At 39.9% G+C, this 26,779-nt stretch overlaps 1 protein-coding gene across 1 annotated transcript in view; it reads left to right on the top strand.

Moving 5' to 3' along the window:
- The window catches only part of HMCN1 (hemicentin 1), a 452,754-nt gene that overhangs the window by 275,105 nt on the left and 150,870 nt on the right, over nucleotides 1-26,779 (top strand). Inside the window, exons 63-66 of the mRNA XM_082265585.1 lie at nucleotides 515-664; nucleotides 750-909; nucleotides 2,437-2,561; nucleotides 20,723-20,906. Of these exons, the coding sequence (XP_082121711.1) occupies nucleotides 515-664; nucleotides 750-909; nucleotides 2,437-2,561; nucleotides 20,723-20,906 (619 nt within the window). The remainder of the gene's footprint in view (nucleotides 1-514; nucleotides 665-749; nucleotides 910-2,436; nucleotides 2,562-20,722; nucleotides 20,907-26,779) is intronic.

The raw sequence follows: 26,779 nt of genomic DNA, 5'->3' as shown, positions 1-26,779 counted from the left end.
TGGATTAGTATGACAGCAAGGCATCTAGCATTGAGAAGAAGAGGTCAGCAGTTACAGCTTGCATTATATATATATATATATATATATATATATATATATATATATATATATATATATATATATATATATATATATATATATATATATATATATATATATACACACATTATATATGTAAATACACACAGCTGAGAGGCTGTTTGCTTTGGGGGGGGGGGGTGGCCTTTACCAGGGATGGTGTGGAGTCACAACAGGGATGGTGTGGAGTCACAAACACTTGTGATAGTAATCAATTACCTTTCAGGCTTTATTGTCATATCCTAATAAAACAATCTGAAGTTAGAAGCTCATTGGTTAATATGCACAGCTGCATCCGATTCTGAGTGTACCAGCTTTAGTAAATCTCCCTCTGTGTGATTACATACTATTATAGAATACTTAAAGTTGGCATTACTGGAGTGAATGCAGAAGATTTAAAATTACATTTAAAACTTACCATATCATCATTATATAGATTATTCAGATTCCTTGGAAACACTCTTTCTTTCCGGAGGAAGTATTATGAAGATAACCAGGGCTCAGCTGGCAGACAGTGGGAATTACACATGTCTTGCATCAAACATAGAAGGCAGCACTCACAAAACCATAATCTTGGCTGTTCAAGGCAAGTCATTCCATCCTATTTGTATGGTTTACCAAAGTATTCTATTAGGGTGTATACAATATTAAAATACCCTAATTATTTGAAGTTCCCCCTAGCATTACTGGGTCTGGAACACCCAATGAAATCAATGCTCTGCCAGATGATGATGTACAGCTTATGTGTAAGAGCAGAGGAGTTCCAACACCAGTGGTCCATTGGTCAAAGGATGGCCAACTCATTAACACTGATGATCGCCTTACCATCAGGTAAGATTTTTAAATAACAGTATATTAAAGCTTGCAATGTTGATTTTTAATTCTCTTTTTTATTGATAACAGATACACTATTATTAACAATAGACATGGGTTTCCTGCTGGGTCACATTTAGTCAACCCTGTACTGTGGGCTTTTAGTTGCAATTACTTTTTTTTGTTCAAATGTTTTTATTGATTTTCATTAATAGAAATACAACATACCAAAAAGATATCAAGCAGTCACTGTTACAGTTACAAATATATAGAGGAAGAAAAAACAAAAAAAACAAAAACCAAATAAGATCGACATATGTATGCTTAGCGGAGTCTGGGCGTGCCCGAAACAAATATCAAGGCATGGTTTTGTCTACATTCCCGAACACGGCTCAATCTGTGTCCCGGGGATGAGGACTACTTGGTCTGTTAGGGCCAATCGGGCCTCCGCCTTAGAAATGCTGTCAATTATAAAGATGTTAACATTAACCGTAGGCTAAGGTAAAAGAGATTTGTCTCTAGTGCTAACAAAGGAAGGGTAGCCTATAGTGTAGGCGATAAAACCAGAGTATACAACCAGTTATGTTCTCCCTATAGGATGATGGGGAAGAACACAGAAAAGTAAGGAGGAGCAGGGAAAAACATGTGAACAAGAGTGAAAGGAGAGTAGTAATATCAATATTCACCGTTTCCACCAGTATGCAAGGCATAAGTATAGGATGTATAGTAAGTGTATATCGTTAGTTACCCCCCGAAGGCTCTTCCTGGTGTCTGTATTGAGCCTATGTGGTGATATAATGTTATCTAGAGCTAGAGTCTAGGTCTTGGGTGTAGCTTCAAATCAAAGGGGCAATTTAGCTCTATGATCAGCCAACCAGGGTTGCCTAGTTGCAATAACTTTATGCACATAATTATCTGTTATAGGGTTCCAACACTAAAACACACCCTCACTGTTTTTAGACAGCTAAATCACAGGTTTTCAGGTAATAGATGCACCTTCAGAAATAATACATTGTGACATTGTATCGTAGCTATACTGTACAGGTGCATAGAAAAATGTACTATTTTGCTTAGCTGTGTAGCCATTTAGAAACAATCTAACACGTTGCTAAATACTTCTAGTATAAGAAGGTAGCAGAACAATAAGTAATTTCATTGCTCAGTTGTGTCATCTTAACATGTTTTAGGCAGTGAGAACATGAAGGGAAGTATTTAGGTGAGCTTACAAAAGTGATGGGCACCCTCTTGCAAGTTGCAACAGTTGATAAAGCCTATAAGACTATGAAGGGCTATAATCATATATCTCAAGTCCTGATCAGCCCACAGTTAAGCAGATTGTTGCATGCAAACTAAAAATTGTTTATTGTGCCACACTGCTCAAACAGGTGAGAAACATCCCTAGGGTAAAGTTAGTTATAATTATTCTGCTTTATAATACTGTATATCATGTGGAAATTCTTCAGCTGTCCAATGTTATACTTTACAGTTGTAAGCACAAAGCAAAAAAGTATATTTATTAAAATCGTTTTGTTGTAATTTTTAAAGAGAAATTGAAAATGGGGAAATACTATCCATTTTAAAAGTTCAAAGATCTGATATGGGAAAATACACATGCGTAGCTACCAATTTAGCAGGCGAAGATGATCGAATCTTTCACCTAAATGTGTATGGTATGTATGCCAGCTTCTAAATAATTATTAGTCTATATAATTGTAACCTACATATGCACTGTTTTGTATAAAAGGTTACCCAGAATCCTTAAATCCTTGCTTTTGTAACTGTTTCATACCTTTTCCATTGGGCTATGAAGCTTTTTGCATTAGGCATAGCAGTTCTGACATGCACATTATGCCTTTTCATATGAATTGGAGTTACAGTACATTATTAGAATGTTTTTTTGCAAATCCAATGTGATACATCTAAATGTATGCAGGTGAGGCAATATTTTATACATTGAATAATGAGTAAATATAAGTTGTTGGTTCGGTCTGAACCTAAGTTCGGACTACATAGTTGTTCAGAAATTTGGAGTAAATCCCAAACTTTAGGTAGATTCAGCACACATTTCTCTCCCAAACACACCATAATAAATTGCAAAGTAAACAGATACCCCCATCGTTATTAAAATCTCAGTTTCAAAATACATAGATGTATTGCAGGTAAAATACAAAAAAAAAACACTATTTCCTGGGAGAAAACTCTCCAACAGCCTAAACATGTTGTGGATGAACTCAGGGATTGTTATTGACAATGTATTTCTTTCTGCTATGAAAAACGTGTATGACTGTGTAAACAGTCATTGATATGCTGTATTTTTGTTCTTTAGTATTTATTTCTTATTGACAAAACTTAAATAAAAACATTGGAAATTAAAAATGCCATAGATGGTAGACTCCAAGGTTCAATTCGCTAAAATAATAATTGCACTTGTAAGTATACATAAAGCAAAATATACATAGTCCATACAATACAGTATAACTACAGTCAAAAATCTCAACAATATACAAATCGTGCTTTATTCACTGTTCACTCACTATAGCAGCAGATTTTGCTTGACCAAGATCCCAATAAAAAAGGGGAAGTTTTCCACAGTACATAGAATGTCATGAGAGGCAAAGAGACAAAGAGACAATATTCTTATCAGCCCTATGCCTGCTGTGAAATCTAGCAGCTTACTGAGGAAACAGAATAGAGGGATCTATCTAAATGACTAAACTAACTAGCCCCAACAGACAGACAGGGAGGTGGTTTATACCATGAATTAATACAGAAGTAACAAGTTGTAGTAAGACTGAATTGGCATTAGATGTAAGCATCATATATCCATAATGAAATCATGGATAATGAAATCCTGTACAACAGTAATGGATATGTAACAAGTGCTCCAGAACACACAGGCCAAAGCAGTGGTCAGGTTAAAGCATCAAGAAGTTGAGAGTGTGTGTCTTTATTTTTTCGGCAGTAGCTATGCTATACAGTCAGAGTATTGGAGGAGTCGATGGAGTGGCTATCCAAGCCTTCATCATCCTTTTGTTCTGTGTTCCAGGCTTATAGTAGCTTGAAGTCATTGGCAGCTGCATCTACAAATCATCCACAGCTACTTCTGCTGTTGCCACACCAATTGGCACAGAATAGTCAGATGCAAAAGGTTGTTCAGCAACTAATTGCATCTGAAGTTGAGGAGGTGAGCAATGGGAGTATAGTGGGAAGTGACAACAGGCTTACAAGCTCATATCTGATAGCTTTGGGCAGGTGACAGGTAGTCTTTATGGAGATATCAGGTGGCTTTTAGATTCCTCCCCTGCCCACCAAACCAGCTAATCAAGTACAGATCATGCCTAATTAGCTGCTTCCCTATCTGTAACAGTCAGGGAATGACAGATTTGAAAGTGGAAGAGACAAAATCATTGGGACTTCCGGCTTTATTAGGCACAGAGCAAATTGGGGAAAGTGTGTTCCTCCATCTCTTCTGTGTGAAGCAATACCAACCATTTACCGCACTTCCGAGCTCCCCGGAGGAACAGGAAAGCCTAGGAACCACTGGGGGTGGTGGCCATTCTTGGAATTGTAAAAGTGATCGGGCAGCTGTAAAGTCTAAATCTAAAAGAACACTTTTTTTCTTTTAGATTTTACCAAATAGACAGTAATTTTATATTTCAAGCTGTAATATGCATTTTTTTTTGCAGATGCAAAACATCTGCTTAATTGCTCAGAAATTGAAGCTGGTTCACACAGACTTAATATCTGTGGAATAATTCTGTAACATGTATAACTTAATTCTCCTGAAAATACATTAATAAGTGCCTGTTCCTTATCCAAGAAAGACTTATATGTGTGCTAAAAGTCTGTGCGATTTTTCAGTTCTGAATCTTAGGATATAGACACTCTTTTTTACTATAAAATCTGCCTGTTCTCTCTCTCTAAAATTCCTCTAAAGAAGCAAACTATCAAAGTGGCTTATGCTGCAAATAAATGAGTATTACTTTCTGCGCTAGGGACCTGTAATATGGTTGATGCCTTACCCCAATACCCCGCCGGAGGTGGAATATATAAAAAGGAACAGAGAGAGGTATAAGTGGTGCAGTCCAATTATAGGTGTGTGATATGCATGCAGGTATTGTGCACTTCCCCTTTAAGTAAAGGGCTAAAAATATGTATTGCAATTTGGGTGTAGCACTAGACAGCTGTACTCAGTACATGTGGATTATCTCTTTTAACCACTTAAGCCCCGGAGGATTTGGCTGCTAAAGGACCAGACCCCTTTTTTCAACTTGGCACTTCGTGACTTTAACTGATAATTGCTCGGTCATGCAATGCTGTACCTAAACGAAATTTACGTCCTTTTTTTCCCACAAACAGAGCTTTCTTTTGGTGGCATTTGATCACCTCTGCGCTTTTTATTTTTTGCGATATTAATAAAAAAAGAGCGAAAATTTTGCAAAAAAATGACATTTTCAACTTTGTCTTTTAAAAAATATCCAATATACTCAATTTATGTCATTTTTTTTGGCCAAAATATATTTAGCTACATGTCTTTGACAAAAAAAAAATCAATGAGCGTATTTTTATTGGTTTGCGCAAAAGTTATAGCGTCTACAAACTATGGTGTAAATACTGAAATTTACGAAGCTTTAATTTCTGACTGCCTATCTCATTTCATGAAGTGCTAAAATGGCGGGGCAGTACAAAACCCCCCCAAACTACCACTTTTTGGAAAGTAGACATCCTAAGGAATGTTCTGAGAGGCATGTTGAGCTCATTGAATATTTTATTTTTTTGTCACAGGTGTTTGAAAAATGACTAAAAAAATGTATTTTTTTTTTTTTACACAAAGTTGTCATTGAAATGATATATTGCTCACACATGCCATGGGTATATGTGTAATTACACCCCAAAATATATTCTGCTGCTTCTCCTGAGTACAGGGATACCACATATGTGAGACTTTTTGGGAGCGTAGCTGTGTACGGGAGCCGGAAAACAAATCACCACCATCAGAATTTCAAAGGGCGTACATTTTTCATTGCATTTTCTCACTACCTATAACGGTTTAGGAGGCCCTGAAATGTCAAGATACCACAAAACCCCCCCAAATGACCCCATTTTGGAAAGTAGACACCCCAAGCTGTTTGCTGAGAGGCATGGTGAGTCCATGGAATATTTTATATTTTGCCACAAGTTTCGGGAAAATTACAATTTTTTTTTTTAATTTTTTTTTTTTACACATCGTTGTCACTAAAAGATAAATTTCTCACACATGACATGGGTATATGTGGAATGACACCCCAAAATACATTCTGCCGCTTCTCCTGAGTATGGGGATGCCCCATGTGTGAGACTTTTTGGGAGCCTAGCTGTGTACAGGACCGCGAAAACCAATCAACACTCTCAGGTTTTCTAATGGCGTAAATTGTTCATGTCACCTCTGCACTACCTGTCGCAGTTTCGGAGGCCCTAAAATTCCAAGATAGCACAAAACCCCCCCAAATGACCACATTTTGGAAAGTAGACACCCCAAGCTATTTGCTGAGAGGCATGGTGAGTCCATGGAATATTTTATATTTTGCCACAAGTTCCGGGAAATATATATATATATATATATATATATATATTTTTTTTTTTACACAAAGCTGTCAGTAAATGATATATTGCTCACACATGCCATGGGTATATGTGAAATGACACCCCAAAATACATTCTGCTGCTTCTCCTGAGTACAGGGATACCCCATGTGTTTGACTTTTTTGCAGTCTAGCCGAGTACAGGACCCCGAAAACCAACCTCCACTTTCAGGCTTTCCAAGGGCGTAAATTGTTGATTTCACTCCTGACTACCTATCACAGTTTCGGAGGCCCTAAAATTCCAAGATAGCACAAAACCCCCCCAAATGACCCCATTTTGGAAAGTAGACACCCCAAGCTGTTTGCTGAGAGGCATGGTGAGTCCATGGAATATTTTATATTTTGCCACAAGTTCCGGGAAATATATATATATATATATATTTTTTTTTTTTTTTACACAAAGCTGTCAGTAAATGATATATTGCTCACACATGCCATGTGTATATGTGAAATGACACCCCAAAATACATTCTGCTGCTTCTCCTGAGTACAGGGATACCCCATGTGTGAGACTTTTTTGCAGTCTAGCCGAGTACAGGACCCCGAAAACCAACCTCCACTTTCAGGCTTTCCAAAGGCGTAAATTGTTGATTTCACTCCTGACTACCTATCACAGTTTCGGAGGCCCTAAAATTCCAAGATAGCACAAAACCCCCCCAAATGACCCCATTTTGGAAAGTAGACACCCCAAGCTGTTTGCTGAGAGGCATGGTGAGTCCATGGAATATTTTATATTTTGCCACAAGTTCCGGGAAATATATATATATATATATATATATTTATTTTTTTTTTACACAAAGCTGTCAGTAAATGATATATTGCTTACACATGCCATGGGTATATGTGAAATGACACCCCAAAATACATTCTGCTGCTTCTCCTGAGTACAGGGATACCCCATGTGTGAGACTTTTTTGCAGTCTAGCCGAGTACAGGACCCCGAAAACCAACCTCCACTTTCAGGCTTTCCAAGGGCGTAAATTGTTGATTTCACTCCTGACTACCTATCACAGTTTCGGAGGCCCTAAAATTCCAAGATAGCACAAAACCCCCCCAAATGACCCCATTTTGGAAAGTAGACACCCTGAGCTATTTGCAGAGAGGCATGTTGAGTGTTTTGCAGATCTCACTTTTTGTCACAAAGTTTTGGAAATTGAAAAAAGAGGAAAAAAAATGCATTTTCCTGTTTTTTCTTCATTTTCCAAAAAAAATGAGAGCTGCAAAATACTCACCATGCCTCTCAGCAAATAGATTGGAGTGTCTACTTTGCAAAATTGGGTCATTTGGGGGGGTTTTGTGCTATCTTGGAATTTTAGGGCCTCCGAAACTGTGATAGGTAGTCAGGAGTGAAATCAACAATTTACGCCCTTGGAAAGCCTGAAAGTGGAGGTTGGTTTTCGGGGTCCTGTACTCGGCTAGACTGCAAAAAAGTCTCACACATGGGGTATCCCTGTACTCAGGAGAAGCAGCAGAATGTATTTTGGGGTGTCATTTCACATATACCCATGGCATGCGTGAGCATTATATCATTTACTGACAACTTTGTGTTAAAAAAAAAAAAAAATTATTTTCCCGAAACTTGTGGCAAAATATAAACTATTCCATGGACTCACCATGCTTCTCAGCCAATAGCTTGAAGTGTCTACTTTGCAAAATGGGGTCATTTGGGGGGGTTTTGTGCTATCTTGAAATTTCAGGGCCTCTGAAACTGTGACAGGTAGTCAGGGGTAAAATCAGCAATTTACGCCATTAGAAAACCTGAAGATGTGGATTGGTTTTCGGGGGCGCGTACACAGCTACGCTGCCAAAAAGTCTCACACATGGGGTATCCCTGTACTCAGGAGAAGCAGCAGAATGTATTTTGGGGTGTCATTTCACATATACACATGGCATGTGTGAGCAATATATCATTTAGTGACAACTTTCTGTAAAAAAACAACAAAAAAAAAAGAAATAATAATTTTCCCGACACTTGTAGTAAAATATAAAATATTCCATGGACTCACCATGCCTCTCAGCAAATAGCTTTGGGTGTCTACTTTTCAAAAAGGGGTCATTTGGGGGGTGTTTGAACTGTCCCGGCATTTTATGCTCAATCTTATCCACACATCACCCACTCTTCTAACCACTTGAAAACCAAGCCTTTTCTGTGCCTTTTTGTTTACATGAAAAAATATTTTTTTTTTACTAGAAAATTACTTTGAACTCCCAAACATTATATATTTCTTTAAAGCAGAGGCCCTATAGAATAAAATGGGGGATGTTGCAAATTTTTTTGTCACACGGTATTTGCGCACAGATTTTCCAAACGCAATTTTTGCGAAAAAAATACATTTTTTTAAAATTTATTGCACAAATACACTATATAATTCCAATTTTTTTGGTAAAATTTAAAAGATGATCTTATGCCGAGTTCATAGACACCTGACATGACATGCTTTAAAAATTGCGCACGCCTGCGCAGCGGCAACAACGTACGTACATTTTTAAAAACTTTAAAAGTCTCTACAGGTTACCACTTTAGACTTACAGAGGAGGTCTACTGCAAAAATTACTGCACTCGATCTGGCGATCGCGGCGATACCTCACATGCATGCTGAAATTGCGGTTTACATATGACACTAGACCAACGCTTGCGTGTGCCATTGCGTGCAAGCACGGGGGGAAAGGGGGGGGGCTCAATTTTTTTTTTTTTTTTTTTTGCTTTTTTATGTTATTTTGACACCTTTCCTTTAATTTTTTTTTTTTTAAATCATTTTTATTGTTATCACAGTGAATTTAGATATCCCCTATGATAGCAATCGGTAGTGACAGGTACTCTTTTTTAAAAAAATTGGGGTCTTTTATACTCTAGATCTCTCCTCTGACCTTAATGTATCTGACCACGCCAAAATTGGTGTGATAAAATACTTTCCCAATTTCCCAATGGCCCTGTTTATTTCTGGCGAAAAAGAAGTCATGAAATGCTCGTAGCCTCCGGCATCTTAGGCCATAGAGATGATTGGAGCCATTCTAATCTTCAATTAGCTCTATGGTTAGATAACTGAACCACCGGCTGCACTCTCGGGTTAACCGGTGGGACAGGAGAGCCCGAGAAAAACCACGGAAGGCTGCGGAAGGCGGCGGTGGGGGGGGGGGAGACCCCTCCCACTGCATGTAAAAGCAGTCTAGCGGCCAATTACCTGCTAGGATTGCTTTTACATGTTAGCCGACCGCTGGCTGTAAAAAACGATACCAAGATGATGCCTAAATCTGCAGGCATCATCCTGGTACAACCACTCAAAGTCCAGCAACGTACCAGTACATTGCTGGTCCTTGTTTGGCATATAGGTTTTTTTTTTTCATGCAGCCTGTGGGCTGAACGGAAAAAAAGAGAACCTATCAGAAATCAGCACAGGAATAATGCGTAGTATTACTCATCATTAACCGCCCAAACAACCACCCACTGAATTTAATGATGGGTATACACGACACTATCCACGTATACCAAAATAGGATTTTAACTGCAGTGCTGAAATCAGAAAATCACCACAGCTGCTATCAGCAAAGGTATCCATATATGCTGAGCGCAAACGCTGTTTGTGTCAGAATATATAAAATCAATGCGTGGTAGCCGACGAGTACCTGCAAGAGAAACAGGTCACAAAAGAATGAAAAAACAAACAAAGTACATTAAAAAAAAGTACATTAGGAAGAGTAGGACATATAAAATGACTGACACAACAAAAGTTTTTGGATTCTCATCATTAACCGCCCAAACAACCACCCACTGAATTTAATGATGGGTATACACGGCGCTATCCACGTATACCAAAATAAGATTTTAACTGCAGTGCTGAAATCAGAAAATCACCACAGCTGCTATCAGCAAAGGTATCCATATATGCTGAGCGCAAACGCTGTTTGTGTCAGAATATATAAAATCAATGCGTGGTAGCCGACAATTACCTGCAAGAGAAACAGGTCACAAAAGAATGAAAAAACAAACAAAGTACATTAAAAAAAAGTACATTAGGAAGAGTAGGACATATAAAATGACTGACACAACAAAAGTTTTCGGATTCTCATCATTAACCGCCCAAACAACCACCCACTGAATTTAATGATGGGTATACACGGCGCTATCCACGTATACCAAAATAAGATTTTAACTGCAGTGCTGAAATCAGAAAATCACCACAGCTGCTATCAGCAAAGGTATCCATATATGCTGAGCGCAAACGCTGTTTGTGTCAGAATATATAAAATCAATGCGTGGTAGCCGACAATTACCTGCAAGAGAAACAGGTCACAAAAGAATGAAAAAACAAACAAAGGACATTGAAAAAAGTATAGTAGGAAGGAGTAGAAGGACATATAAAATTACTGACACCACAACAGTTTTTGGATCCTTTTATTTTACTTTCTAACTGTTCCTTTATTTCTTGATTTGGGAGGGAGTGCGATCTTCTGCGATCTTCTCTTCCAGCTTGGGTCTCTCAAAATGTCGATGGACATCCAACATCCTTCGAGACCCTGTGTTTGTGTGCCCTACACTGTGTCGTGCTGTACCCTACACTAATACTCCACTAGTGTATGGTAGCGCTCAAAACATTCCCCGATGCAGAGACCAGGTTGGTCAGGACATTTGGGGCAATAATAACGGGTGTCACGCCTAAATCCGCGCCTGCTACAGACACGACATCGTCTTTGGGGTCGTATTTGGGTAGGGGTACTCGGGAGGGCATAAGGAAAATGCCTCTCATGCAGCCGGCTCACTGCATCTGGAAGGGGAAGTTGGGCAGGCATGCCTCCTGGGTACAGGTAGGCAAGGATGACCGCTTCCTGGAATTCCCGGAAGGGTCCAGTTCGTCCTGACGCCCTGTATAGGACAAAGGCGTTCAGCATAGCCAATTGGAAAAGGTAAACAGACACTTTTTTGTACCAGCGTCTGGCTTTACGGGCAACTAAATACGGCGCCAAAAGCTGGTCGTTAAGGTCCACCCCTCCCATGTTAAGGTTATATTCGTGGACACAGAGGGGTTTCTCCATAACGCCAGTTGCCGTAGGGATTTGGACTGTCGTGTCTGCGTGAAGGGAGGACAGAACATAAACATCCCGTGTATCCTTCCACTTCACCGCAAGTAATTTGTCCGTTTTCAAGCAGGCTCTCGCCCCCCGACTAAGACGGGAATTTACAAGCCGTTGGGGGAAGCCCCGGCGATTAGGTCGCACGGTGCCACATGCGCCAATTTGTAAATCAAGCAGGTGACTAAATAGTGGCACGCTTGTGTAAAAATTGTCCACGTACAAATGGTACCCCTTTCCGGATAAGGGTGACACCAAGTCCCAAACAATCTTACCGCTGCTCCCTATGTAGTCTGGGCAGTTCGGGGGCTCCACAGTGCTATCTTTTCCCTCATAGACACGGAAATTAACTGTATAGCCTGTGGCCCTGTCACAGAGCTTATACAACTTGACCCCGTATCTGGCACGCTTGCTGGGGAGGTACTGTTTGATAGCAAGACGGCCAGTAAATTTAATCAGGGACTCGTCAATGCAGACAACTTGTTCGGGGGTAAACAAGGCTGCAAACCGCTGATTGAAGTGGTCTATGAGGGGCCGAATTTTGTGGAGCCGATCGTATGCAGGGTCTCCCCGAGGACGACAGATTTCATTGTCGCTGAAATGCATAAATCGCAGAATTTGCTCGTATCTCCCCCTGGACATGGAGGCAGAGTACATGCGCATATGGTGAGCTGGGCTAGTGGACCAATATAGCCGCAATTCACTTTGTTTAGTTATGCCCATGTGGAGGGAAAGGCCCAGAAAGATCTTAAATTCGGAAACCGTTATAGGATTCCAGCCGAATCGTCTGGCAAGGTGCGAATTTGGGTTGGCGGCGATAAATTGTTGAGCATATAAATTTGATTGATCCACAATAGATCTGAAAAGATCTTCCGTGAAGAACAGCTCAAAAAAGTTCAGGGGCGTAAAACCAGCTGTCTCCATGTGGATTCCAGGTTGGGCGGTGAATGGGGGAAGTACTGGCGCTGTAGAATCAGTGGGTTGCCAATTGGGATATGCCAGCGCATCAGGGAGGGCACTATGGGCTCTACGGGCCTGTCTTCGAATACGCGGTGGCTGCGGGCCACTACTTGTGCTAGCCACCGCACCAGCTTCAACTGCACTTAGGGGACTCGCCACGTCACCAGGTCTTACTGCAGTGCTGGTTGTACTAGGTCCAGGTTGTACTAGGCCGCTGGCGCTTGCCAGGTCGCCAGAAGGATGAGCGGCACTAGTACCCACACTCTGCTCCATACGAGCACCCTGCGATTCCTGCATTTCAACAACACCAGAATGGGGTCGGGTACGCCTGGGTCTAACAGGGACCCATCTGTCGTCGGAGCTGTCTGTCAGGGAGCCGCTGCTGTCATCTGGTTCGTATACTGACCCTGATTCTGCCGGTGAGGCTTCCCCATCGCTCTCACCTGACATGGTCATTATACTGTAAATAGCTTCATCACTGTACGAACGTTTAGACATTTTGGTAACTAAATTTACCCGTACAGTGATGCGACTCACAGGTAATAAAAGCACCTGGTTGTCGAAGACTATTTCAAGCGCTACCAAAAAAACTGCTAATGCTAGCAGGGATCAGGCTTGACTCTGCTAACACAGCGGTTTTGTGTCTTGTGTTTTTTGTAAGTGACAGTAATCTATTGATTACTACACTTACCTGGGTGAAAGGGTTAAACGCAGGTGCTGGCAGGAATCAGTGCTGATCGTGCAAACACCGCGTTTTGGGAACCCTAAACTATGGGGGCGCTAGTATAGCTCTGATCAGATCAGATATTGATCTGTTCAAACACTATACTAGAAATGGAAGTGTAGGTGCGTGCGTGCGTGTGTGGTAATCAAGGGGTTACTTCTAAACTATGCGCCGGGGATCTGGGGGGGGTGGCGGGGACCCTAAACCTCCTTTGGGAAAGAAACTAGCTAGCTAGCGCAACCTCAAGTCACAATGACACCAATACAAAATACAGTAAAAACAGTATATTATGTGTGTATTAGTGCTAATGTGACAGAGGGTGTAGGGGTTAACGGGATGTGATCAGGGGGGGATCAGGGGTTTAAATCTTTATTGGAAGGGACTGGCGGGTATCCTAAGGATAAAAGGAACGGTGGCAAGCGCTAAACCTGGTCACAAGTCACACTTATACGGGTATATAGAAAATGCTATATACTGTATACAGTGTGCGTTGTGGCAGGGGGTGTAGGGGTGATCAGGGGGGGATCAGGGGATTAAATCTTTATTGGGCGGGTGGCGGGGACCCTAAACCTCCTTGGGACACAAACTTAGTCGCCTGCGCTAATTCTGATCACAATCACACTAATACAAAAATACAAAAACACAGTATATTACGTTTGTATTAGTGCTGATGTGACAGAGGGTGTAGGGGTTAACTAGCGGTGATCAGGGGGGGGTCAGGGGAGATCAGGGGCTCAAATCTTTATTAGGGGGGGGTGGCGGGTAATTCAAGTGGAAAAAAGGGGGTCGCAAGCGCTAGACCTGACCACAAATCACACTTATACGGGTATATAGCAAAATGCTATATACTGTATACGGTGTGTGTTATGGCAGGGGGTGTAGGGGTGATCAGGGGGGGGTCAGGGGCTTAAATCTTTATTGGGCGGGTGGCGGGGACCCTAAACCTTCTTGGGACAGAAACTTAGTCGCCTGCGCTAATTCTGATCACAATCACACTAATACAAAAATACAATAACACCGTATATTGCGTTTGTATTAGTGCTGATGTGACAGAGGGTGTAGGGGTTAACGGCGGTGATCAGGGGGGGGGTCAGGGGAGATCAGTGGGTTAAATCTTTATTAGGGGGGGGTGGGGGGTAATTTGAGTGGAAAAGGGGGGGTCGCAAGGGCTACACCTGTTCACAAATCACACTTATACAGGTATATAGGTATATGCTATATGCTGTATATAGTGTGTGTTGTGTCAGGTGCTGTAGGGGTTAATTGGGGGGGCGATCGGGGGTGAAATGTGCCTATCTAACTGTGTATGTACGTGCTTGGTGCTGTACTTACAATTAGATGTGCTCTCCTCTCACGCTGGATCCAAAAAGACCGTTGGGAGGGGAGGGCACATCTCCTCTAAGCCTGTGTTTACATTTCACAGGCTTAGAGGGAGATCTGATTGGGCAGGACCGATCAACAGGTCCAGACCAAAAATGATTGGCCTGGACCTGATGACTGATCGGTTCTGAACCCAATCGAGTCATCGGCGGGACCGCGGGTGCGCGCGCGCGCGCGCCAGAGCGGCGAAGGCTAGTGACGTACCGCTACGTCACTCTGCCTGGCTGGGGCTGACCGCCGCAGTATATAGTCGTGCGGCGGTCGGCAACCGGTTAAAGAGTGCTCTACAATGTGTACATCCATTCACAAAATAAATCAAATCTTCTAAAATTATCTAATGTGGTCATAAAGTGTAATACTGTAGTACTTAAACAAAAATTCATACATGCCAAATTCACCATGTAACAAAGTGAAATGAATAAGAATGATAGAAAAAAATAAATTAAATTTGTATTTATATGTACTGTCCCTTTAAAAAAGTAAATCATATCATATAACTTGACATATATTTCCTTAATTCGTCTAATATGGTTACAAAGCGCAATGGTGCTTAAAGTATAACTAAAGGCAAAACTTTTTTAGTTTTGGATAAAGTGGAGAGGGATTTGAATGCTTGTCAGTGTTTATTGTTGTCTGCATCCCCGTTAAAGAGATTCACCCTCTCTACTTGTGCTGTTTACCATTATCATTGAAAGTGAAAGTAAAAAAATATCTCTATTTTTGGGTTGGCCCCAGAAAAGTAATAAAGGGGAAATCTTCCAAAGGGGATTTCTTCTCACTTCCTGCTTGGCTATGGGACAGGAAGTGAAGGGAAATCCCTGCAATGGTACACAGATGGCAAAAAAAAAATAATCTGACAGGGGTCTTCCTCTATCCAAAATGAAAAGTTTTAACTAAAGTTCTACTTTATTAAATCAAATATGCATATATGCAAGAGAGGTATTTACTGTGCAATAGAGCAAATAATATCAGAAGTCCATAAAAACTGTCCCAATCCAAAGTGACTTGTGCTTGAATATCCGTGCAACAATATCCAACTGAATGGGTGGAAAAAACTTGTGCTCCCCCTCGGACCTACACTCAATAGATGGCTGCACCCCTGCAGAGGCAACAGGCACTGTGTGTAACCACTTCTAATCCCTTAGAAGAAAATGTCTGGTCTCTCCTCCCCCTTCTCACCAAATATGGTCAATGAAAATACTCATGTGGACATGGGTGGACAATGAAGCATCTCATAGTGTGATTGCGTATGATAGTTTTAATATTAAAAGGCCAAAAATGCACTAACAATCATGTAGTTACATACAGTTACATAGTTACATAGTAGTTGAGGTTGAATAAAGACTATAGTCTATCCAGTTCAACCTGTGTAGGTGTGTGTGGCCATAAATATTTCACATACCCCTGAATGTTCTGATCCTTGAGATGTATGTCCAAGAGTCTTTTGAAAGTAGCTATACTTCCCGCAGTAACTACCTTTTGTGGCAGAGAATTCCAAAGTCTTGTAGCCCTAACAGTAAAGAACCCCCTGCGTTGCCTGAGGTTAAAATGTCTCTCCTCTAATTGCATTGTATGGCCTCGTGTCCTCATGCAATCCTTGCGACTGAATAATTTTTTTTCTATGCTGAGATCAACGTTGAGGTATTTGTAAATCACTATCATGTCCCGTATCCGGCTTCTCTTCTCCAAGGAGAATAAATCAAGCAATTTAAATGCTCTTCATAATTAAGGTCCTCCAATCCCCTAACTAGTTTAGTTGCCCTTCTCTGGACTCTCTCCAGCTCCAACACATCCCTTCTGAGGACTGGCGACCAGAACTAGACAGAATACTCCAGAGGCGGTCGGACCAGAGTTTTATAAAGTGGAAGGATTATAGTTTTATCTCTGGAATACATCCTCTCTTCCTTATGCATGCTAACATCCTGCTGGCTTTGGCAGCTGCAGCTTAGCTGCATGCTATTGCCAAGTCTATCCTCTACTAAGACTCCCAGATCTTTCTCCATGTTTGTTTACCCCAAAGGTACCCCCCTAAAGTGTATTGTGCTTTTATGTTTTTAGTCCCCAAGTGCAAAACCTTACACTTCTCCACATTAAACCTCATTTGCCATGTAGTTGCCCACTCTGTTATTTTGTTCAGGTCATTCTGTAAGATTTCTGCCTCATGTTGTGAAGTTATTGCCCTGCCCAATTTTGTGTCATCCGCAAAAACTGAAATTGTGCTAATGATCCCGCCCTCAATGCTGTTTATGAATAAATTGAACAAGGTTGGTCCCAGGACTGAGCCTTGAGGGACCCCACTTACCACCCCAGACCAGTCTGAGTATGCGTTATTTATTACCACCCTTTGGACATGCCCTCCTAACCAGTTCCAAGAGCAAACCTTGTGGTCAATGCCTGCAGACCTTATTTTATAAATGAAGCGCTTGTGGGGAACTGTATCAAACGCCTTAGTAAAATCCAGGTACAACACATCCACTGGTCTCCCCCTATCTAGCTCACAGCTCACTTCCTTGTAGAATGTTAACAGATTGGTTTGACAAGAACGCCCTTTTGTAAACCCATGCTGATTACTGCTGATGATGTTGTTGTCTTTAGCAAACTCTTGGATATGGTCCCTTATCATCCCTTCCAGAAGTCTACATACTGTTGACGTCAGGCTAACCAGCCTATGATTTCCCTGGATATGCCTCTGCCCTCTTTTGAATATCGGTATCACGTTAGCTTTCCTCCAACCACCTGGTACAGTTCCTGTCATAATACTGTCAGCAAAGATCAGGAACAGTGGTCTAAATATAGTTTTACTAAGTTCTTTGAGTACCCTCGGATGTACGCCACCTGGGCCTGGCGATTTATTTGTGTTAATTTTATCCAGCCTTTCCTTTTTATCCAGCCTTTCCCTGTAGAAATAAATGCGCATATGATAAACACTTTGCCTGGGACCCCCTGCGCTCCACGGACCGAAGAGTCAGAAACCGGAAGTGATTAGATGTCGCTCAAAGCCCCAGGTCTTTGAGAGTCATCACGTCACTTCCTGGTTCCCCTTAAAAGGCAAGTGGACAATACCTGCACAAATATCACACACCTATATTGGGCAGTGCCTCCTATACCTCTCTCTGTTCTTTTTATGCTGCAAATATGTACAATTTTTCAGGTCTTTGGTTTCCAAAAAATACACTGTTATCTGTTTAAAAGGATGGAATCTATAGGTTTGCTTTACTAAAACTAGAAAGTGCAAAATCTGGTGCAGCTCTGCATAGAAACTAATCTTGCGGGGTTTTTTTTTTTGTCAAAGCTTAATTGAACAAGCTGAAGTTAGAAGCTGATTGGCTAACATGCACAGCTGTACCAGATTTTGCACTCAACTGTTTTAGTAAAACAACCCCTTAGTGTTCTCTCATTGCAACTTAGCTAAAAAGGGATACATACTGCCAAACAAATCAGTTCTGTTTTTCTTGCTTGTGGTTCTGGAAAATTTAGTCAAATTTTTGCCAAATTCTTTGTCTTATTTTTTTATTTATTTTATTTATTTCAGGTACTTATATAGCGCTGTCAATTTACGCAGCGCTTTACATGTACATTGCACATTCACATCAGTCCCTGCCCTCAAGGAGCTTACAATCTAAGGTCCCTAACTCACATGCATACACAGTAGGGCCAATTTTTTTATACAGGATCCAATTAACCTACCAGCATGTCTTTGGAGTGTGGGAGGAAACCGGAGTTCCCAGAGGAAACCCACGCAGGCACAGGGAGAACATGCAAACTCCAGGCAGGTAGTGTCGTGGTTGGGATTCGAACCAGCGACCCTCTTGCTGCTAGGTGAAAGTGCTAACCACTACCATTGTATTCCAAAAAAACTAACATTGTGTACAGCATGTCCGTGAAATATTTCTGACTCTTAAAAGTGACATATTAAAGTGAAATTTTTTCAAAGTCATTTGACAAAATACAGATGCTTGCATTATGTGCAATGAGCCTTTGCAATATGTATGGCTTATATCTTTGCAATAACACACCCTAGTTGTTATTTCTGGAACAAAAAAATCTCCTCCTCTTAGATTGCTGCTGCAGATCCAAATTAATCTGCTTCCATTCTCTCCATCCACTGTTCCATATGTTTGGCTGTTGTCTCTGAAACATGCAAATGTTATTTTATAGTTCAGCAAAACAACTGCCTCATCTCTGGAATGTAGGATTTTGCTTTGGAGATATTAAACTGGTAGAAGGTTTTTTCTGCATTAAAGTAAAAAGCCTTCCATGTGCAGCCCTGCCCCCAGCCCAATCTTGATCCATTACTGTGCTCAAGAGCAGCTGCTCTATCGGCTCCCTCTCTCCTCAGATTGAGGCACTGGCAGGAGCCTTTTACTCCTGCTGCTGTCATTCAAAGCCAGTGAGGAGAGAGCTGGGGGCGGGCCAAGCCAAGCTATCCATTGACAGGAGAGAGCAACCAAGAGTGCTGCCACAGCAAGCAGGTTTTTTATGGGGGCACTAGTGGGGGGGAGGGGTACCGGTGGGAGACCTCAGAGGAGGAGGATCGGGGATGCTCTGGGCAAAACCATTGCAGAGAGCAGGTAAGTATGACATGTTTATTATTTAAAAAAAAAAAAAAAACAAACCTTTAGAATCACATTAAGTGCACTCTGGGTTGATATTTTGTTTTGCACAGAATATAGAGTGATACAGAAAATAGGATCACTGGAAACTAAATGGCTTGAATTGCCACTGTTTGGCACTGGCATTTAACGTGCAATAGATTTATAGCTTTATTGTCCCTTCACTTCCAGCAAAACTCGACACAAACGCAAAGATAAATTGTCTTTGAAAAAAAAAAACCTAATGAAGATTTTTTTTTTCATGTAGAATTTAATCATATTAGGTTGTTGAGTAAAAGTAAACAATTACACATGCAGTTTATGTGATGCCACAATACGGAGTCACTTTTGCTGGCCTGGAGAATCATAATATTCTTTAAAATAAAGTTCAACTTTAAAGCATCCCACAAACATAATTAGAAGATTTCTGAATTTTGCCTTTTGAGCGATTTGAGCAATATTTTTTTAACTTCTTTTTTGCCTTGGTACATGTCCCCCAGGCCACTTCCCATGCTTCCCATGCCCTTTGTTTGATATTACCTTGCCTAAAAATCCAAGCATTTGCTAAATCTCCATCTGGCATCCACAGGAGACAGACTTCCTAGTGGAAATTAAATGTTGCATGATATTTCATGACAATGCTGAATTCCTGTTGCTCTTAAGCCCCACCCCTTCTATTTAAGTCTTTCCCATTGTTTTAGCAGTGTTGTGGAAGATACTGTATCTGTACTGCTACTGTAAAGATGGAATGTATAAACTGTTGTTCCTCCCCACAACTCAAGCTTAGTATGAACATGTAAATATTAATAGATCTTGTGTTTGCTATTGTTCCCTAATGACCTATTCACGCCATATGCACTGGGCAGTCTTGAATAATTCCGTCCCAACACACAGACAAGCAACTTGCCTAACATTCTATTGGTTCAGTTGACACAACCGGTGGTGTGCACTGAAAAATAAATAGGACTCGCTGTACATTCTTTCAGCCAAAGGTGTTGCGATGCACTACACTCCATCACTACGCTCCTTCACAGAGCCCAACAGCAGCCCGAAGTAATGCCAACTGTTTGTATAAACATAATACATTATTCCCACTTTCATTCACACCTATCAAAATCACATACTGTCGTAATAGTATTTTCCTGTAGGTCCAATACAAAATTAGACAGAATAAAAGCACCAACTCCCTTTTCTTTCTCTTTCTCTTCCCTGTCTTCCTTCCTTTCCCTCTCGTTTCCTTCTTACCTTTTCTTTCTTTCCCTTCCTTCCTTTCCTTTCTTTTTTTTCCCGTAGTTTCCCTTCTTTTCCTTTCTTCCCTTCTTCGCTGTTTTAGTGAGGACTAATCAATAAAAACAACAATTTACTCTGCTTTTCTGGATATAGTATTATCTAAGCAAACTCTAACTTTATGGTGTCTCATTTTGACATGTAAGCTTACTGTTCATATTGTGTATAAACGTATTTATCATTTGTTTACTGTATTTCAGTTCCTCCCAAGATTGCTGATAATGAGGGGCAACCAGTGTCAATGGCAGCAGCTTTGGAGACATCAGTAAATATTGAATGTTTTGTAACTGGTGATCCAACACCACAAATCAACTGGCTAAAAAATGGCCTTCCACTTCCTGTATCCTCACAAATACGACCTCTTTCTTCTGGAAAAATCTTAAGGTAACTCTTCATAGATGCAATCTTTCCTAATTATTAGGATACTGTTGTTCAAGGCCACACACCCAAGTGAACTTGTGCATTGCAGATACTTCATTCTCGTAGGCTTGTCAGACACCTAGGAAGTGCAATGGGGACTGAAACACCCAGAATAAACTCCCCTATAAGGAGGCATTGGTGTGCACCTCCATGTTTTATTTCTGTTTTTCTACCCATGGGTTTATCCAATTTCCACTTGAGTCTATGTAAAGAGAGTTATTCTCAATGGAAACACTGAAAACCGTGCCACATCCCTAGTATTAATAAAGAAAGAAGTTCCCCTATTGTTGGGACTTTTAAGGCACTTTGAAAAATCACAGAGTATAATATAATATACATTTTATTGTAGAAGTCATAACAAAAAGTGAATCATTAAAAAACAGCGAGCAGTGTATACCAGAATACAGAATGCAAATAGGAGTAAGGTTACACAGCAATTGGAACCCAATGCATTTCGAAGTCGCACAACTTGTTCTTCAGGGGTAGGTCTGTGAGTACTCCTCTATAATTAAGTTCATAAGTACAAAGTCAATACAGACATTTTCACACTACCAAATAATATATATATATATATATAAAATTATAAAATTATATATATATATATATACATATACATATACATATATATATATATATACATATATATATATATATATATATATATATATATATATATATATATATATATATATATATATATATATATATATATATATATATATATATATACACATATATATATATATATATATATATATATATATATATATATATATATATATGTATATATATATATGTATATGTATATATATATATATATATATATATATATATATATATATGCCAATTAGTAACAACATAATGGAGGAGTAATACAACACTTACATCCACTGCGACTCTGTAGTGATTACACTGCTAATTTAAAAACAAAAGTTCAAATGATAATCCGCCTGATGGATCAAAGAAATCATCAAATATTCTGGAAAAGTGGGATCACAGCAAGCCAGTGAGGGAATGCACCCCGTGGTATTAGCCTCTGGACGGCTGGAGTCCAAAAAGGAAGGGAGCCTAGCAAGGAAAAGAATATTCAAAGTAACAACTAGTGTTCACAGCATATTCCTATGTTAGCTCACAGTAGTATGGTAGAAAATAGTATGAAAGGGCATGTAAAATATTGAGTGATGGGACATTATGTAGAAAAAATAAGTCGCGCTGAGTGATATGGATTAAACAAATAAATGTCCAAACAAATGTCCCAAAATGTCAACTTGAAATGGTGTTGAAAAACGAGAATCTTGAACAAACTCCAAGGTCTCTTAGGAAATGTGCTTACCAAACGACCACTAAAAATCTGCCAGATTCATATGTCAAGGTGTATTCACAGGCCAGGGAGATTGACTGGAGTTCATATGCTAGGATCCTCGATGAGTGATGTCGTAAATGGAACATGAAAGAAAAAATCTCCATAGTGTGATACCGTACAAATATTGAATGTAGTGATCAACTATATAGATCAGATTGGATTCCACCACCAATTATGTGAAATATCCCTGACCAAATGTGCAGCAGCTTACCAAATAAAGGAATTAAGCCAGTGAATAACCCAGTGTTGGGAAAAAAAGGATGAAGGGGAAACCACCACCGATTGTGAAGCCTCTTACCAGATGAAAAATAAAGTGAGCAAAACACGGTTATTTCCAGATGCACCAAGAAGCCAACACGACACCCAAGAGCACTGCAAGCCTCTTACCAGATGATAAATGATATGCACAGTATGGTCACTTGTTGCGCTTCCCCATCATAGGCAGATAACTCCGGGACGAAATGGCATCAATAGATATTGCTGTAGAGTTCTCAGTACCAGGGTAATAAATTACACCAGCCCAAGTAAAAAGAAAAGCGCCAATAGTGTAATATATTCTAACACAATTTATTAAAAAAGGAAAGGCACTTACAAACATAAGTATAAAAAGTCACGAAGGATGAGAAGCCGCCGGCCGGACGGCAAAGCGCATCCGCTCCTTAGATAAACATTCCCGGAAGTTTATCTAAGGAGCGGATGCGCTTTGCCGTCCGGCCGGCGGCTTCTCATCCTTCGTGACTTTTTATACTTATGTTTGTAAGTGCCTTTCCTTTTTTAATAAATTGTGTTAGAATATATTACACTATTGGCGCTTTTCTTTTTACTTGGGCTGGTGTAATTTATTACCCTGGTACTGAGAACTCTACAGCAATATCTATTGATGCCATTTGGTCCCGGAGTTATCTGCCTATGATGGGGAAGCGCAACAAGTGACCATACTGTGCATATCATTTATCATCTGGTAAGAGGCTTGCAGTGCTCTTGGGTGTCGTGTTGGCTTCTTGGTGCATCTGGAAATAACCGTGTTTTGCTCACTTTATTTTTCATCTGGTAAGAGGCTTCACAATCGGTGGTGGTTTCCCCTTCATCCTTTTTTTCCCAACACTGGGTTATTCACTGGCTTAATTCCTTTATTTGGTAAGCTGCTGCACATTTGGTCAGGGATATTTCACATAATTGGTGGTGGAATCCAATCTGATCTATATAGTTGATCACTACATTCAATATTTGTACGGTATCACACTATGGAGATTTTTTCTTTCATGTTCAATTTATGACATCACTCATCGAGGATCCTGGCATATGAACTCCAGTCAATCTCCCTGGCCTGTGAATACACCTCGACATATGAATCTGGCAGATTTTTAGTGGTCGTTTGGTAAGCACATTTCCTAAGAGACCTTGGAGTTTGTTCATGAATTCTCGTTTTTCACCATTTCAAGTTGACATTTTGGGACATTTGATTGTTTGGACATTTATTTGTTTAATCCATATCACTCAGCGCGACTTATTTTTTCTATTTACTATCCAAGGGTGTGGTCACACTTGAAGTCGCTGCTTCCTAATCTTTTTCACCTTAGCGCGGTTATCACTCTGTGTTTATTCCATGGGACATTATGTATCTGTAATAAAGATACATTAGCTAGTATGCGTGCCCATTGCGTGCGCATGCATCACCAAAGGATGATGCGGAGGAGCTGCAACTGGTCCTTGCACTCCACCAACACGGAAGACCTACCCGCTGTGTGTTGCACGGTTGAAAGGAGGTTTTGAGCATGCGCCGGGTGTCTTACAGGTAGTATTTAAACCGGCCTTGCAGCGGGCATTTGTGCTGTGCCTGCTGCAAGCTCCAGTTGTGGGACATATAGCTCTGTGTAATATAAGGTATGTGTTAATATTTTCTGCTCTCTACCTCGCAGGAATATATTTTTTTAAGCCCCTTACTTACAGATATTACTAAAGAAACTCCCTCCTTTTTAGACTCACACAATGAGATATTTTCTTATACAGTATATATGTTTTATATATATTTTTTCTACTAAGACTTTTCTATTGTTATTTTATTTTTTATTTATTTTTCTTTTTTCCTTGACATATACTAGCTAATGTATCATTTTTACAGATACATAATGTCCCATCACTCAATATTGTACCTGCCCTTTCATACTAATTTCTACCATACTACTGTGAGCTAACATAGGAATATGCTGTGAACACTAGTTGTCACTTTGCATATTCTTTTTCTTGCTAGGCTCCCTTCCTTTTTGGACTCCAGCCGTCCAGAGGCTAATACCATGGGGTGCATTCCCTCACTGGCTTACTGTGATCCCACTTTTCCAGGATATTTGATGATTTCTTTGATCCATCAGGCAGATTATCGTTTGACCTTTTGTTTTTAAATTAGCAGTGTAATCGCTACAGAGTCGCAGTGGATGTAAGTGTTGAATTACTCCTCCATAATGTTGTTCCTAATTTGCATATATATACTAATTTGCATATATATATATATATATATATATATATATATATATTTTTTTTTGGTAATGTGAAAATATCTGTATTGACTTTGTACTTATGAACTTAATTATAGAGGAGTACTCACAGACCTACCCCTGAAGAAGAAGTTGTGCGACTTTGAAATGCATCGGGTTCCAATTGCTGTGTAACCTTACTCCAATTTGCATTCTGTATTATGGTATACACTGCTCGCTGTTTTTTAATGATTCACTTTTTGTTATGACTTCTACAATAAAATTTATGATATTATATACTCTGTGATTTTTCAAAGTGCCTTAAAAGTCCCAACAATAGGGGAACTTCTTTCTTTATGAGTCTATTTAAAGGTCAAAAGGTAAAGCTAACTGCTCCTAATGAAGATAAACTTTTCCTATAACCACGCACCCCCATAACAAAATTGCATAGTACCATATTCATAATTCCAGTTTATGTATACTATACCTCATTTATATAGGTGAAATTGTAGTAATCACAGCAAGAAAACAGTGTCTGCCACTTTGCATCTTTTCTCAAAGCCTGACCTATGAACTTGATAGGGCAATGGCTTGAATGAAACTGTTGCTATGATTACGTCCACTTTAATAAAGCTTTCTGTCTCGGCTGCAACTAACTTCCTTGGTTTACCCATACCTTAGGGCAGCCATACACAGTTTGAATCTCAGCCAGTTCAGCAGGAACAGGACGAGATTTGAACCTTTAGTGGGCAGGCTGAATGTACCGGGTTGATCAATTGATCAACATGGGTACAACCAGCCTGCCAGATTAAAAAAAAAGTAAAAAATGGGATAAACCTATGCCCTAACCATTGACCAGATGTAATAAGCGGACCAGAGGAATGTATAATATATGGTATATAGAGTAAAGAATATATATAAAAATGTAATACACTGAAAAGATGGGGCCTGGTAATCAGCAGTCAATTCCTAGCAGTGTCTCCACATACATAAAGGAAAAATGAAAATATGAATAGAACCGGCGCTCAATCAACCCCAATAAATAATGGAATCATAGAAATAAGTATACAAGTTCATAAAAAAGTGCTGGTAAAGAGATATTGCCGGCAATCTGCGGGAAACTCCTATGGTGCGGGAAACTAATAGCACTGTGGTGGTGAGCATAAATCCATAAATTAGTGAAATGGCCGCTCACCTCCAAAACACTCTTAATGAGCGTTTGTACCAATAGGTAACAGGGTCTCCGATATAGGAATAGAGGTCCAGTGATGGTCCCTTTGAGGCAGGCTCTTTAAATCCTTTGGGAAACCAGCATCAAGCATCAAGGGGGAATATCCTGAGTAAGGTTTGAGACTCAAACCATAGATAAAAGGGAGCACTTCATAGTGTAGTACGTTTAAAACATTTATTGAAAAAGTATAAAGTAATGAACTCACATTCAATTATTGATATAACAGCATGTAGGTAGCATAAAGTAGCGTGGCAGTAGTCAGGCACTGTAATCCAGGGACTTCCGGTCTCGGCCGTAGACCGGACGTGACGTCAGACGCTTCTCCTGACGTGTTGCGTCACAGCATTAACGTGACTTTATCAAGGCATTATCCCTTGATAAAGTCATTTGTTTATTTCACTCTAAAAGTTCACAAAATATTGCAGTGCATTCTGGTACAGTATTTAAACACTTTGATTAGGCCCCTTTTTCCAAAAATCAACGTTACAATGCTTTTTTTTTCACTAAAAAAGCCCTCAAAATATTGTAGTAAGTATGCTCACAACATTTAAACACTTTTACTTTGACATTTTTTCAACAGAACCCACACCAGACAGCTTTCAATAGAAAACATAACATTAGAGTGTTTTTTTCAGTGAACAAAAATACCCCCAAATATTACAGTGGGTACATACACAGTCTTTAAATAAAATTTTTATTAAGTTGCTATTTTAACAGAACCCACATAAGCCAGCTTTTCATAAAAAAATCAACATTATTCACACACTAATGA

This window comes from Pelophylax lessonae (genome assembly GCF_965119305.1).
Source record: "Pelophylax lessonae genome assembly, chromosome: 8".
Classification (NCBI taxonomy): domain Eukaryota; kingdom Metazoa; phylum Chordata; class Amphibia; order Anura; family Ranidae; genus Pelophylax; species Pelophylax lessonae.
The sequence above is the reverse complement of the archived record's forward strand: the minus strand, read 5'-3'. Positions and strand labels throughout refer to the sequence as shown.